General features: G+C 40.3%; 1 protein-coding gene across 4 annotated transcripts in view; it reads left to right on the top strand.

Moving 5' to 3' along the window:
- Positions 1-16,878, top strand: part of LOC139217526 (bis(5'-adenosyl)-triphosphatase-like) — a 340,133-nt gene that overhangs the window by 264,071 nt on the left and 59,184 nt on the right. For all 4 annotated transcript variants that reach the window (XM_070848880.1, XM_070848855.1, XM_070848863.1 and 1 more), the window contains one exon: positions 14,084-14,152. In XM_070848880.1, coding sequence (XP_070704981.1) covers positions 14,084-14,152 — 69 coding nt within the window. The remainder of the gene's footprint in view (positions 1-14,083; positions 14,153-16,878) is intronic.

The following is a 16,878-nucleotide window of genomic DNA, read 5'->3' as shown; positions in this document are numbered from 1 at the left end:
ACTTTTTTGTACGTCTTGAAGAGATACATGAACCCACCAAATTTCGTACATGTACATAAAACGCAGTTCCGGGGCTGAGTTTTGGTGGCGCTATAGAGCCATTTTGCCACGCCGCCCATTTGCCAAACCTATGAAATACGTAATTTTTTACCATGACTGAATTTTCTGCAAAGTTTCATGAGTTTTCGTGCATGTTTAGGCCCCCAAAAATGCAATTCATTTGGGAAAAGAAGGAGAAGAAGAAGAAGAAGAATTCCTTGCATTTCAAATATGTTTTTGGCCCCCTGGTCGCCTGTTTTTTTTTGCATTTGATGCATTTTTTCATCCCCTTCGTGCTTGGGGAGTATGGGGTCCGTACACCTCTTGGTTCTTGGGTACTGGCACGTTTCCTACCTTGCACGTTTTTCGTGCTCGCATTTCAATAGGGTCCTCGCACCGCTTGGTGCTCGGGCCCTAACAAGAACAAGAGCAAGAAATAAAAATAATTAAAGCTGCAAGCAGCGTTGGAGGGCCCTCGCACCTCCGTGCACGTCGGGGTGTGCGGCGGGTTCGTCCCGTTGACCCCGTGGATCCCGTGGACTTCGACCCTTCCACGCGGCTCAGAATTTTCATGTATTTTGGACAGTGCATTAGTTACATATAATGACGTCCTGTATTCCAGTATATGAAGTGTTGACTACACTGAAAATTTCATGCAAATCAAATGATTATTGGCACGGAGGTTTGACTTCCTGTTTCCACCAGGTGGCGCAATGAGTGTAGCTCTACATGTACGTGTTCAGCAGACCCTCTTCTCTCCACTGATCAAATTTGAGATGGCTGTGATTAACCTGCTGAGAGAGAGAGATGTCCGAGAATAAAACATGCACTTCCTCTCGCCACTTGGTGGCGCTATGACTATGGTTCAAAATTGGCATATATATATGTTCAGAGCCGGACAGTGATTTGGTGAAGATATGACCTTGTACAGTGGAGTTACAGCACTTTAAATGCTCATGGCGAAGGAAAATGTATTATCGAAATTCGCCGTGTCGTCATGGCAACTGCTTTTGACAGAGATTCACAGTTTTCACTACAGACCAACATCAACATCTTGAGGCTTTCCTGAACAAATTTGAAGTGAATCTGATCAACTGGCTGGTCTTGAGCCATCATAATGTAAAGCATAGCATTTCCTGTCGCCACCAGTTGGCGCTATGACTGTGAATGAATATTGACATGTAGACGTCTTCAGGGCGGGACTCTCATTAAACATGTCAGCCATTTTGCCACACCCATTTGCGAAACCTTTAAAATACGTAATTTTTCACCACGACTGATGCGTGTGCAAATTTTTGTGAGTTTTCGTGCATGTTCGGGCCCCCAAAAATGCAATTCATTGTGGAGAAAAACAAGGAAAAGAAGAATAATAATTCCTTGCATTTCAACTATGTTTTTGGCCCCCTGGTCGCCTGTTTTTTTTGCATTTCATGTATTTTTTCATCCCCTTCGTGCTCTGGGCCTATGGGGTCTGTACACCTCGTGGTTCTTGGGTACTGGCACGTTTCCTCCCTTGCACGTTTTTCATGCTCGCATTTCAATAGGGTCCTGGCACCGCTTGGTGCTCGGGCCCTAATAATTCCTTCAGTTTCAACTATGTTTTTGGCCCCCTGGTTGCCTGTTTTTTTGCATTCCACATATTTTTTCATCCCCTTCGTGCTCGGGGTGTATGGGGTCCGTACACCTCTTGGTTCTTGGGTACTGGCATGTTTCCTCCCTTGCATGTTTTGCACCCACGAATTTCAATAGGGTCCTCGCACTGCTTGGTGCTCGGGCCCTAATTAAATCAAATCAAAACCAACACATGTACACAGTAAATGGTATGCTATATATGTCTTCAGTGTGCTGCTGTCTTAGCCTGTTAATGATCCAGGCTGGAAGAAGGGTTGTGGTCCTTTGTCCTTGCTGAGTGGTTGCAGGCTGGAGGAATCCGGTTGCTCCTTTGTTCCTTGCTAGTTACCAGCTCAGTGCGAACTTGTTGGTGTACTCCTGTTGCTCTGAAGATCAGCTGGCAGACTTTGGGTCATGCCTGCTGGCACTGATAAACTTGGTTCAGACAGGGCTTTGTGTCGCTGCCATGAAAAAGGTGGTCTGCTCTGGTACAGGCCACACTGAGGCTGGAGCTGCAGGAGTAAGCTGCAGGCTTGTAAATGGACTCTCAGGTGTGAGGTGCAGCACTGAACTGGTCTCCAGCAGAGCTAGACTCTCAGAGGTCCAGAGGAGAATTGGGAGAGCTGAGCAGGAACCTCACGGATCCAGAGGCAGAGGCTCTCAGGGGTGTGAGAGAGCTCTGGGAGGAGAGCTGGACTCTCCACAGTCCAGATGAGAGATCAGAGCAAGATAGAGAGCAGTGGGGGAGCTCTGGTTTTGTTAACCTGATGGTGTAGGTTCATGTGTCACACATTGACCAAATGTCTACAAATGATCTAATGGGCAAAAGTTATTATTCTATGATAGAATTGAGAAGGACTTCAAGACAGGGCCGCCATTCATGGTGCCATCTTGAGCCATCTTGTTTTTTTTAACCTGTGCTATTTTTCTAAACCTACATTTTATGGTTAGTAGTTTTTGGTTCATTAATGTGGAATTTATTATTCATATTAATCATCTAGTTTTTCAAGGTTTGTTTTAAACAGAACACATCTGAAATTATTTTCTTTCTGTGTGACAGTAGATTTGTTCAAGGAAACATTTAACAGACCCAAATTGTGTAGGACAGTAGATATAAATAGTTTAAACATTCAAAGCTTACATAAAATGAAAACATGTTGAATAATAGAATAATTTCTCTCTTCTGAATGAACTTCAAAGTAGACTGTATGTTTTTGTTCATTTCACAGCTGAGTCAACATAAACAGTGAGTTTTTAAGATTTGTGGAGTGTGTTTTTAAAGATCAAAGTAGTGACTCATCCTAAAATGTTTTTTAATGAAATTGTTCCTTTTATAGACTGAATGTTTATTTTATTCTATTATCAAGGACAGGATGATTTATGTTTTCAAATATTGGCTGTTAAATATTTGGTGGCAATATTGTTGCAAAAATGGATTCATAGCATTTTGAAGTGAAACCCTTCAACATTTGTGTAATATCACTCAATATGGCCATGTATTTATCTGGAAATGAAGTCAAATGCTTCTTTTTATCAGCCAATAGCACATTGTTATTTACAGCAGCTGTTCGGGTGGAGAGAGCTGGCAGGGAGGAGGTAGTTCTCTGTCTCACTACAGGTGTGCCTCACAGATATACAGTACACACACTCTGCACTGTTAACGTCTTGGAAAAAACCCACTCAAGGGTTTTAATGTCCTGCTTCAGGGCACAGATGCAGTGAAGGAAATACATGCTTCCTCCCCCACCTTCAACTCAAAAAGGCACAATTATCATTTTGTCCATAGTCCATAGTCTTATTCCTGTTATTTAATTCAGTCTAGTTGTGGTTCTATCATCATCACAATTGCACAGCTTAGAGAATTTCATAAACAGTTAAATTATATAGGCACATTTCCTCTACAATGAGAAAAACTAGGGAGATTTAGTTTTTAGAACCATGTCAAGCATATGTTCTTAAGTCATCTTTAAAGATTATACCTGAATATATCTGAAATGGCTGGAACTGTAGATGACATTTCTGAAAGGTGCTGCACTTTTGCTTTCTATTTTTTTTTTTATTGTTTCTTTTGGCCTCTCTTTATTTATATAACTGTCATCTGTTAATCTGTGCATGTTTTGTACTTAATTATTTTGTAGAAAGGGTCTATTGCATGGAGTGTATTCATGCTCTGTTTCTAAAGAAATGTATGGTATATGTTTTCCTTTTCAACAAATCCAAGAATGTGTTAGTCCATCTGTTAATATTTTGACATCAGAGAGTAATATTATCCACTTTATGTCAAATCTATTCAAAATTGGATGATGGATGACCTAAAGGTCAAAAGATTAAAACTGGGTGAAAGAAATCGGTCCGTATAATCCTCTCCTCTTCTTTTTTTAATGGAACTGCGACACGACAAATCAAAAGACTTACAGATTCAGTCGGTGTCGCCAACTCATCAGTAAGGAAAGTAGCTATTGGCTGTCCTAAAAGTCGCTAAATGACGCCATTGCTTAATTTGCATAATTTTTCATTTGCATGTAACTTTTCAATGTACGCACTTACGTCCTTTGGGTGGCAGTTTTGTTACACAGACATAACATCTTTAAAACTGAAATTCGTTATTTCGTCATCTGGCCTCATGAACCTGGAGATTTACATTACTAAAAAGACAAACATGTTGATTTTCTGATTCTTCTGACCAATTAATTTAACAGTACTTTTTGGTTAACTTTAAACTTCCAAATGCATATAAAATTACATACAAGAATTTTGCCACCTTGTGACCGTCATTTGTCTCACCCTCAGGCACTGATTTCTCACAGATGACCATCTCGTGGTTAATTGTGAATAGGAAGACAGATTATCATGTGTGGAGTGTGAGGAGGGGAGACGCTGTGATCAAAGCGCCCCTTGTCCTTCCAGGGTTCAGGGCGTCAATTTTAATGATAAGTGTCTTTTGGTGATCTCGTCACTTCCTTTCAGTCCATGGACAAAGGGGGTCCTGTGGAAATTTGGCACCGTCATTGTCCTTTGTCTTAGATACTGTTCTCCCCCCCTGCGGGAACTCGGTGAGGTTGCTCAAAGTTGAGTGTTAAGTTCAATAAAAGGTTTATCACATTTCTCACACACTTGATCAAACATTGGTCCTCTCCTACAACATGAAAATTTTCTGCCGCAAGTCAAATGCAATGATTTATTTTAGTGTGACAGTGAAGAAACATTTACATTTACATCCCGCTCTGTAAGCCAGGAAGGAATCAGCAGCAACTTTGTGCACGTGCGATTCATTGGCAGTGTGGACGCAGAGTGGAGTGGGTCTCCTCTGTCCTCTCTGCTCTGACTGTAGCTGGGACTGCTGTGCGACTGACTGCCTGTCAGTGCTGTGAGATGGGGAGGGGCTCACGGTGGCACCCGCTGCTCCTTGAGCACAGTAACTGCAGAACGATGTGCTTTCACGTCAGTCTCCAATAACACCAGAAAAAGTCGCTAGATTTGTCACTAGTAGCTTTTGACAAAAAAAGTCGCCAGATTTAGTGAGAAAGTCGGCAAGTTGGCAACACTGGATTCGGTGCATGTGTCGGCACACCGGTTCCAATGTGGAAACCCTCTCAATTTTCGCATTGATCCAGAGGCCGTCTGAGGGGAGAATACTGGATTTACATGCATAGAGTATCCAAGTAACTCCTGCATCCATCCTCAAGCCAGTTAAGGAGAAAAAAGCCAAATCTCTCGCCTAAAAGAGCGAATTTGGATCAGACAGTGGATAAATCTCGCAATAACATCCAGATAGAAGGCCCGGCGAGTAACCCCATCACCGACCAAATTGAGTCTGGTAAGTTGATGAAACCTTTTTAAAAACGTAATGTTATCTCTTCTTATTCACGTTGCATTTCTTATAATGGGGTTAAAGATTAGGCAGACTGAACGCTAAAAAACTGCATCATGATGCCCTTGTAGCCCTTGGGTTGTAGATAGTTGACTAAATGTTTTTATGTTATTTTATTTTCATTTAGTGAACACAGGAAAAAAAACATACAGTATGTTGAATCAATGTTATCTGTCTACTTGAATGATTCAAATGAGACCTGATGATCATAGTGCTAATCATAGTGTCTTAAATAGGCCAAAATATTAATAATGACATTATATCATGTGTAATATTATTAATTATTAATACCTGAAAGTATTGATTGTGATAAATTGTCATCTTAAATACAATAATAAATGACAAAAAGTAATCCGATTCATAAGTACTATTACCAAACAAGTGTATTTCACCACTGTTACAAGTAAAAGCATTGCATTATAGCCCTTACTAAAGTTATCTGTTAAAGGTTAGGTCACTGCTTTTTCCGCTAAGGGTTCTTTTTTTGTTGTTTTTTTTTTACCTTGGGCTGCATCTCAGGATACAAGCTCCCTCTTGACGTCGGAGAGGTGAAAGAACAGAGACCTACAGTGTACAGCAGTTGGTTCTTCTCAAAGACATCATCAACGTAAGCCAGACCCAGGCTTCCTCCATTCTGGTGTTGTGTGAGAAGTTGTAAGGTGTGACATTTTGACAAGGATGAAGAGATAAATTTAGGGTTTTTTTCCTTTTAAAGCTTGTAGAACAATTGAACAACATTCCACCACATTTCCCAATAGACTTGGTCAGCACCGTAGATGTGGTTGAAAATTCCGTCGACTCTTTTCCTGTTTCTGAAATCTCTCGAGACTGTAGCGTAGAAAACTATTTTCATCCTATAGAAGACACTCTTCAACACTTCATTCATTACTCATCCCCAGGGGTCCCCCCAGGGGCATCGTGGCCCCCAACCCAATTGATAATGTTTTCATAGCCGCATTCACCACCGAGAGCCGCATTCTCTTGAAGCGATCGCAAGAGAATGTTCTTTATACTGACACGGGCCGCTTGATATAAATGGTAATGGTAAATGGTCTGTATTTGTATAGCACCTTTCTACTTATTTCAACTACTCAAAGCTATTTACATGACATCCTCACTCACCCATTCACACATCACTCATACAGGAGGAATGTAATTTGGAGGAGACTTCTTTCATACTCATTCACACACTGAAGCCATGCTTCAGGAGCAAGTTGGGGTTCAGTGTCTTGCCCAAGGACACGTCGACATGTTGACCCATAGGAGCTGGGGATCGAACCCCCGACCTTCTGATTGAGGGATGACCCACTCTAATACTGATCCACAGCCAAGATGGAGAGACTCCCTTGGAAATGGGGAACTACTTGGGTCAGTTGACGGACGAGTTGGGGGGTGACAGCATTCAGAAATTTGCAGTTGTCAGTCCCAAAAGTTGCACGTATCAAACCGTGAAAGAAAAGAAAGTAGTGCTATGTGTCAATGGCGTTAGCCAGACCCAGGAATGCTGCGAACAGGTCAACTTTGACAGCACCAGAGAGCTGGTGGAGCTTTACCTGAACAACTCTGAAGACAGCGAGATTGAGGCTCCTCATCACAACATCAATGAAAAAGAGGTTTCATTTGAAAAATTCTCAACATTTCTCAAAAAATTGAGAGTGCTGTATGACAAAAGATCCTATTAGGATAGATGATAGAAAAAATGTCACACCTCATCTTTATGGAGGAAATTGATTTTGATCCTAGAGTGTGTAGGCCTTTTTCATGTCTGATTGTAGGACCTAGCTGTTGTAGGAAAACGTATTTTGTAAAACGTGTAGTGGAAAACTGTGTGATGGATGGGAAACCAGGAAAACATTGTTTGGATTTATATTTCTTTTCAATCCATGTATGCTGAACTGCAAAAAATGAATAAAGAGATTAAATTTGTCAATGGACTGCCTGATTCTTTAGAAGATGAAAACCTGTTTCACCTCGAACAAAATCATTTGATCATTCTGGGCAATATTATTTTTCAAGCCTCTGATCACCCTGAAAGGTTTAAAATTTTCACCCAGTACAGACATCATAGAAATATGAGCATCATGATACTGATGCAAAATGTATTTCACCAAGGTAAACACAGTTCCACCATTCATTTGAACAGGAATTATCTGGTGTTGTTTAAAAACCCTCACGAGATGAATATACTAGCTCATCAAATCTTCCCCTCTCAAAACCCCTTTTTCTTGGAAAGTTTCAAAGACACAGGCAAAGATCCCCATGGATACTTAATTGTTGACCTCAAATTCGCCTGCCCAGAACAATACAGGTTAAGGTCAGGTGTGCTTTCTCATCAGTGACCCGTCATTTATACACCCAAAACAAAAGAAGTCTTCATATCAGTGCATTTAAAAGGGAACGCTCCCTTACTAAAAGCTTTGCGCGACGCCATGCCTCAAAAAAGGAAAGACATTCTCGCCTATTCCTATATACAGTGGCATGCAAAGGTTTGGGCACCCCTGGTCAAAATTTCAGTTAATGTGAACAGTTAAGCAACTGGAAGATGAAATGATCTCCAAAAGGCATAAAGTTAAACATGAAACACTCTTTTCAATATTTTAAGTAATATCAGTGTATTATTTTTGTTTTGTACAATTTTAGAGTGAAAAAGGGAAAGCAGCACCCTGCAAAAGAATGGGAACCCGAAGGGGGTTTGAGCACTCAGATAACTTTGACCAAGGTATCAAACCTTAATTAGCCTGTTAGGGTCATGGCTTGTTCACAATCATCGTGAGGAAAGGCCAGGTGATGCAAATTTCAAAGCTTTATAAATACCCAGACTCCTCTAACCTTGTCCCAACAATCAGCAGCCATGGGTTCCTCTAAGTAGTTGCCTAGCACTCTGAAAATGAAGTTGAATGATACCCACGAAGCAGGAGAAGGCTATAAGAAGATAGCAAAGCATTTTCAGGTACCCATTTCCTCAGTTCAGAATGTAAATAAGAAATGGCAGTTAACAGGAACAGTGGAGGTCAAGATAAGGTCTGGAGGACCAAGAAAAATATCAGAGAGAACTGCTCGTAGGATTGCTAGAAAAGCAAGTCAGAACCCCCGTTAGACTGCAAATGACCACCAGGAAGATTTGGCAGACTCTGGAGTTGTGGTACACTGTTTAACTGTTCAGCAACACCTGCACAAATATGGCCTTTATGGAAGAGTCATCAGACAAAAACCTCTCCTGCGTCCTCACCACAAAGTTCAGCGTCAGAAGTTTGCAAAAGAAAATCTAGATAAGCCTGATGCATTTTGGAAACATGTCATGTGGACTGATGAGGTTAAAATAGAACTCTTTGGCCGCAATGAGCAAAGGTATGTTTGGAGAAAAAAGGGCACAGAATTTCATGAAAAGAACACCTGTCCAACTGTTAAGCATGGGGGTGGATCAATCATGCTTTGGGGTTGTGTTACAGCCAATTGCACAGGGAACATTTCGTGGGTTGAGGGAAGAATGGATTCAATTAAATTCCAACAAATTCTGGAAGCAAACATAACACCATCTGTAAAAAAGCTGAAGTTGAAAAGAGGATGGCTTCTACAATGGATAATGATCCTAAACACACCTCAAACTCCACGATGGACTACCTCAAGAGGCGCAAGATGAAGGTTTTGCCATGGCCCTCGCAGTCTCCTGACCTAAACATCATTGAAAATCTGTGGATAGACCTCAAAAAAGCAGTGCGTGCAACATAGCCCAGGAATCTCACGGAAGACTTTTGTAAGGAGGAATGGGCAAAAATCCCTCAAACAAGAACTGAAAGACTCTTGGCTGGCTACAAAAAGCATTTACAAGTTGTGATACTTGCCAAGGGGGGTGCTACTAAGTACTAACTATGCAGGGTGCCCAAACTTTTACATGCCACTGTATATTCAATTCAATTCAATTTCTTTATTGTCATTGTAAGTCGAGCAAACAACAAAACTGAGGTAGCACTTCTCATGGTGTTTAAAAAACAGACATAAAAACACAGGACAATAACACAGTGATAATAAATAAACAGTAAAACAGCTGGCTGAGCCAGGTTAAAGTGCGTGCACTTGGTAAAAGTACAGGAATGACAGCATGCTTGAAGGGTAATGAGGAAAATCACGTGGGAATCCAAAAGAGTCAAATAAGTGGCATACTGCCCTCCTCCACTGATCCCCAGGTTTGTGTCATTTATGCATGTTCTCAATAAAGTAAGCCATGTGTCTTAACAAATGACTTTTTTTTATTATTAGTAAACATCCATCAGCACCTGTCACGTAGAGTTGACCTATAGAATGGAATCGTAACAGCCGTAAATGGTGAGAGTGGTGGTTTGTGGCAATTCTGAATCTTATCTCCAGTCTTATGCTACTGTTGGACACAGGGGACAAGGCTTTGCTGTCTTCACCTGGGTTGAGATTAAAAACTTTCTAACGGAAACCCCTTGGTTAAAGTGGGGTTTGAAAGCCTTGGCCGGGCTTGTCTGGCCCTGGCCAGATATTCCACATCGTTATGGACAAAACTGAAGGATGACAGGTTTCTTCTTCCCGTGAAGGCATCATGGTTTACAATCCCTAGAACCACATATTTTGGCATGGTACCCAGAAAGAGGTTCTCCTGGTTAAATATTCTAGAATAGAGTAGGTTTTGAAGTTAATGAGCGAAAAGGGCATTACCCTTCAGTAAAGTGAACGTGTGACCTGAACAGACAGTGGGGGAACTTTTTACTTGCTTTTATAAAGAGTGAGGCGCCTTGTGTCACGGAGAGTCAAGTCACAGGCTGCCATATGGCAGAAGGCGTTACTGGCCCGGGTCAGTTTAATTCTCAAATCTACTGAGTTCAAAAGAAGTCTTTCGTTGAAAAATATGTCCCTGTGAAGAGGATGCAGCAGGTGAATCTCTCCAGAATTAGCAGAAAAATTTGCTCTTCATTTTAGACCTCTATTAGGTCCATCATTGATCACTATAGAGTCCATAGCCCTGGGCGTGTCATTGTAAAATAATCCAGCACTAAATTGATTGCATGTCTTCAGAAAAGTTGAGCAGGTTTCAATCATGGCTTTACAAGGATGCGTGGCTCTAGACTGTGGCATTAACCTATCCCCCAGAGTAATGTTGCATTGGCTGAAAATGATATTCAGAGGATTGTTTATGAGTGCCACCCACGCATTGTTCGCCAGGTTTGTACCATTGCTGTTGGTAATTTTCACTTTCAGAAAGTGTCATTCAGATCCAAATACTTTTTACCGTCTCCAGGGATAAAGAATTCAATGGGGTTCCCATCTGTGATGGCGGATAGAGGTAAAATTTTGGTGTAGACCATATCTTCGATAGAAAGCTGCAAAAATAGATCCTGCTCCACCAGGGTGCACTCGGCTGATTTCTGATGTAGAATAGCCATTTTTTAGCTTCTGCTTCAATCAAAGTACGAGCAGACTTCTTCCCTTTAGGCTTGCTTCTGCTGACTTATTTTCTCTTTTTAAAGTTGCTGTGTTTTTTACTTCCCATCAAAATGCCTTCTCCAGGGGATATCTTTCTCACTCTTCGTCGCAAAACCATGATGCCCCCAGATCCCTCCTGATTATTGACCAGATTCCGCATTGTCTTGCTTCTCTGCTGAGAAAAGGTTTTGCGATACAGTCTTGAGAATACAGACCCTAAACCTCGACCATACATGATGGGTGACCTTTCACCCATTTTACATCATATGCAAATTATCTTGACCTTTTGACCTTTCGATCATCCATCATCCAGTTTTAAATAGATTTGACAAAAGGTGGATAATATTAGTCTCTGACATCCATACTTATTTTATTTTATTTATTTATTTATTTTATTTTATTTTATGACTCAACCTTAATATCGGCCGGTAGTGCAGTGGATAATTGCGCATGCCATCGGCCTGGGGAACCCGGGTTCGACTCCCTCCCAGTTCCGGCTACCAAAAATGGGCGAGGGTTGCGTCAAGAAGGGCATCCAGTGTAAAAAACGCCAAAATCTACAAGCGGATCATCCGCTGTGGCGACCCCAGAAGGGAGGACAGCAACAACTCTCAACCTTAAGCCCTTTGCCTCCTAGTGAAGACACATATCTTTCACAAATAGATTTATTTTATTTTTAAAAAAGCCTTAGTAATTTCCACTGGGGCACTGTAGTTTTTAGCAAACATTTTTCAGACAGCAGGACGGTGCAATGGAACAAGATAAATCACAGTGTGTGTTCATGGTAATGAAGGAACATGTCCCCCAGTGCAACACTGTGGCTCAATTATGAGTTTTTAATAGTTTTTGGACAATAATGGAGCTCAATGGCACTTGGGAATAAGATGCCCAATACCAGCCTTCAGATACACACATAATACTAGGTAATGTGATACATTCATTGTTGTTCACTCTGTCTTTCCATTGGATTTGTTAGTGATGAGAAAAACATAGAATATTAGCAGATCTATCTCTTTGTTGCAGTGTTTATGGAGATCTACCAGCCACTATGATAATGGTCAAAACTAAACAGGTTGTAAAATTGTGAAATATTCCTTTAAGGAGGTAGACATGATTATACCCCATGCAACGTGCCCCTTGCTATGTATGTAAGCACACACACTCACACACACACAGTGTCAGGCCACTCTAATTTCCCACAACAACCATACCACCCTTCAATTTTCTGGTATGCAGACACACGTGCACGCAGTGACATGTCCAGCGGCCACCGCCTCATTCACTCAGCACTCATTTAGAAAGCCTCTTTGATAAATAGCTCTCCTGCCATATTGTGTTATTTTATTCTGCTTCAGAAGTTTTCCTCAATGTAGGCAAATTTAATAATGCAGACATTATGTAAATGACCTCATTAAATGGAAAATGCATACTAAAAGAGCAGACGCCTCCAAACATGCTATCTTGTTTGTAGCATTTATAAACATTCATTCAGCCTGCCTCCACAGTTTATCACAGTGTAATAATGAAAAATGAATAAAAGCCCCACAATTAGGTTATGACGCCCTTGATGATACATACACAAACCCCCGGACAAGGCCATGGATTACATAGTGGGATTTACAGCACAACACACAGCTCTAAACCATCAGTCAAACATATAAACAATCAAACATATAAAATATGGTATAATGCATATAGCACGGAGTAGGACCGACATCACTGATACCCCTTCACAACACACTGTTCATTTGAAGGTAAAATTACACACTTAAACCTTTGAATAAAATAAGGGGAAACACTTAAAACATCACCAAAAAAGATTAACACCACCACCATCTATTCCCCTATTGTCTATTGGGGTGCACTGATGATAATATAACAAAATCGAACAATTCTACAGTGAGTGGACAATTAAACTCCAACCTATTTCTTTCAAAGTGAGACACCTGGCCTGTACTGTAGCATATCCTTTAACTTGTCACACAAGAAGATACATCATTTATTTATGATAACGCCATTCAACTTTCATCCAGTAAAGTTTATCAGGTTGCACAGCGCAAAGTTTTGCCAAGTGTAGTCTTTAAAGCTTTGTGAGGCTGGATGGGCCATTAATACCAGATAAACTTTTCCAGGAGTCTATGAGTATTGTGATGACTGACACTTTGTGATGACTGAAGGGAGTGATACTTAGGATTTAATTCAATTTATTCACGTCATATCCATTATGTGCACTTGCTGATGGCTGTACATTCGCATGCACCATCATGCCCACTCAGCTGTTGTATCGGGGGGTGTCATTATTATTATTAATTGTTTACTCTATATTCATTATTTCTAGCATGGCAGGTCAGTCTTTTTTTTAACACAATCATTGAAATACCAAGTACTATACAAAACTGTCAAAAGCACAGTCTAATTTTGACTAACAGTATTCCTCTGTCAAGGCCTAATATTATTTTCAAATGAATGTTTCACTGCCACCTCACTGAAATAGAATATTTATACTTGTATATGTCTATGTCTTTTACATATTACACATACATATTTACACATAAGAATGAAATTTGACCACTTAATTCTCAGTGAATATATAACCACACATATTAAGGCTTTATTTTATGTACTGATAAGTACTGGGAGACTGTGCAAATGCGTATCAGAAAAAACAGTTTGTTGTTTCTGCTTTAGTGAGTGTTTGCTATTTGCTGTTTGCTTAGTGTGTGTTCTGTCAGATAAAGCAGTTTCTTAGGGACATTACCATATCATCCATGCAGAGAAGTAAATCAAAGTTAACCACACAGGCAGCCAGGTTTGTGACAGCAGGGGGGTTGACACCAGAAGGGGGGCTGGAAAAAGTCAATTAAATACTTAAAAGCATAGAAATAAGGAGTCTCTGCGGTGTGCAGGTTGCATGCTTGTTGAAATGCACGGTCACCCTCCTGTGATTTGTGACACGGCAGTAACGCTCCGCTCGGTCTTCTCCAATGTACTGTGAAGTAATGACAAGTCTCAGTCTCTGTCACATCAGTCTGTCAGACAACTCCCAGGTGAAAAAGTGCCTGTTTCTCTAGACAGAGCACCACATCTAAACTATTGCCTTCTCTTGTTTGCTTACAGCATGTCCATGTCCATGTGCTGCCCAGGAGGGCAGGAGACTTTGAGCGCAATGACAGCATCTACGATGAGGTAAGATGGCAGATTTTGACCAAACTGCTTTTTTCTCGCAATATCATGGCAAATAATAACAATCTGTATCTGACCCACATTGCCCATGGCTGAACTACAATTTTAATATTGTCACACCATGAAAAGAACAGATTGTCAGTTTGTCAGAGATTCTCAGTACTTTTAAATAAACTAACTTCACTAAGTCAAAGTCAAACATTCTTCTTGTTGCAAATAAAGTTGTACTCGGAAGAAAATGCAGTTTTGATCAATTCAGGCCAGTTGCTCATTAGCTTATTGGCTAATGTTAGCAACTTTTACACATAGCTGTGTTACTTATAGTCATAAAAAGAGTCACTTGACTTTATGACTCTTTTTATCACTCTTCAGTTTTATCACAAATCAGCACTTGTCTTAACTAGTAAAATAGTCTTAACTTGGTAAAACAAGTAAATTCCTTGTGTGCTACAGGCTAATGTTTGTAGATTCCTGCATGTAGCTCCATTTCACCCTGAATGTTTTATAAGATATGTGTACCACAGGGCTCTGATAATTAGTGCTAACATTTACCTACATTAAAGGTTTTAATGTCCCTCACTCCATTCATCTTAATGAAATAGGCACATTTGTAACCTCTTTGATTTAAAAGTTGATGGGCACTCTAAGCAATCATCTAGTTCACCCTCTCCACCACTAGGCAATAAATAAATGAATAAATATAAATAGCCAAGGGATGCTCAATCCATTTATCTTCTAGTGCTGCATAACAGGCATCATCCTCCACAAATAAGAGTCCTGTGTGTTACTGCAACACAATTCACTGCTAATGAACTGATTCACCTGTGGCTCCTAATAACTTTAATTAAACATCTGAGAGATGAGTTTGAACAAATATCAGTGGGCTCTACAACCCCCAGGAGCGAGAATCTACAAACCAATGAACCACAACACCCCAATAAGAAAATAATGAAAATGTCTTTCAGGCTGTTTTAAATTTCACTGTGACATTTTGAATTTGTAACAAGAGAGTCTGTAGCAAATGAATATCAATAACTGGTGAGTTTCATATGAATATTCTAATAACCATGTCTAATAAAAAGAACTTCACTATACTTCCCCATCGTGCCTGAGGGGAGAAATGAAATGTGCAGTTCCATAGCAAAGTCCCAGCAGCAAAATATAAATAGGTTTGTTTTTAATTTGCATGTGATCATAAGGGTTATTGTGAGAGCAGCAGCACCGCTACCATTTATATTTTCCATGTCTCACCCAGCAAACAAGTAGATTTTTTTTTAGGTGTTTTTTTGTGGTGAATAATAGCTCAGTGTTTAATCCCCTCATACCTTACCACTGTTAAGTGTTTTATGGCCTAGATTTAACACATTTATTTGTTCATAAAGAGTATTTAAGAGGCAATAGAGCAGGTGAAGCCCTTTTCTTTCAACACTGTGAAAAAGGGAGGAAATGCAGCTTGCTTCTTACAGCCTCATTTGGTTCAGAATGTTCACAGCTTTATGTGTTAGTGCTAAAGCTGCACTTATCGATAACATTGCATGATTATATTGCAACGGACAGCATGAGGCAAGTGTCCACTTTTTCTTTAACTTCAAATTACACGTCCATTACCTTTTCACATTAATATAAAGATGGGTGACAAATTATAGGTAAAAGCTACATAAGAGTTGAGAAACATACTGAATGCAGGTACTTCCATACAGTGCACTGATTGATTTGATTAGTATGAAAATTAGTAATTGTTTTGCAAGTCTTGGCCATGAAAACCTGCATCAGTTCCCAAATCCCTTATCAAAAGTATCCTGGTCAAACAGAAACCAGTCTCTGATAATCCCTTATGTCCCAAATCAAGTCTAATCTCAAAACCAACAAGTCCCAAATAAAATCCTAAAATTTGTGGTTCCAGTCATAAACAGGTCCTTGTCATTTACCAAATTGAAAGCCATTAAACTGTTGTTTTAGTAAATTAACAGCAAACTGATCAAGTGTGCCTTGGTATATCATACTGTTTTTTGAGCATGATGTCTTGAGTGTCAGTTTTGTTATTGTTGTTAACAAGGCCAGAAGTCGCTCTGAGCAGGGGTGGACTCAACCCAAGCAAATGTGCATCTTGCGCAAGTAAAAAAGAAAAAAAAAAAAGTTCAGCCAATTAAAAAATTGCAGAGATAACACCAGTACCGTTTCTCACATCTAATTGACTGTGCAGCCGACAGCCCACCTCAGAAGTCACGCACTGCCCATTCCCTCTTCTCATCATGTTCAGGCACAAACACACAGAGCTCTAAAGTAGACCCATCCGCTGCACAGAATGCCTCTCGCAGCATGCCAAGGGGGATGGGTGTTGCTATGACAACTATGAACTCTGATAGCTCAGATTGCACACACACACAGGGCAAGGCAAAGCAAGTAAAAGAACACATTTGTCCCACTGCTCTGGAAAAATCACACACAAATGCCTGACCTGCTCTAACTTGTGTTTGGATTGGAACAAATTAGTGTTCTCAATGTTTTTAACATTAAGGTGTCATGTACATAAGGAGTGATCTCGGATACATGAGATGCTTGGCACTAGATTATAGATCTGGCCAGTGATTCTTACTAGCAAACTGCAGGCCACTAGTCTGCTTCTTTAGCCTCTGGGCTACCCACCGCCCAAGTTGCTTACCTGTTACTATTAAAGTTAATTATTAAAGTAATTCTGATGCTGATTCTGATTCTGATTCTGATAATAT

The sequence above is a fragment of the Pempheris klunzingeri genome, chromosome 2 (genome assembly GCF_042242105.1).
Source record: "Pempheris klunzingeri isolate RE-2024b chromosome 2, fPemKlu1.hap1, whole genome shotgun sequence".
NCBI lineage: Eukaryota > Metazoa > Chordata > Actinopteri > Acropomatiformes > Pempheridae > Pempheris > Pempheris klunzingeri.
Note: the sequence above shows the minus strand (reverse complement) of the source record. Positions and strands in the feature narration are given on the sequence as shown.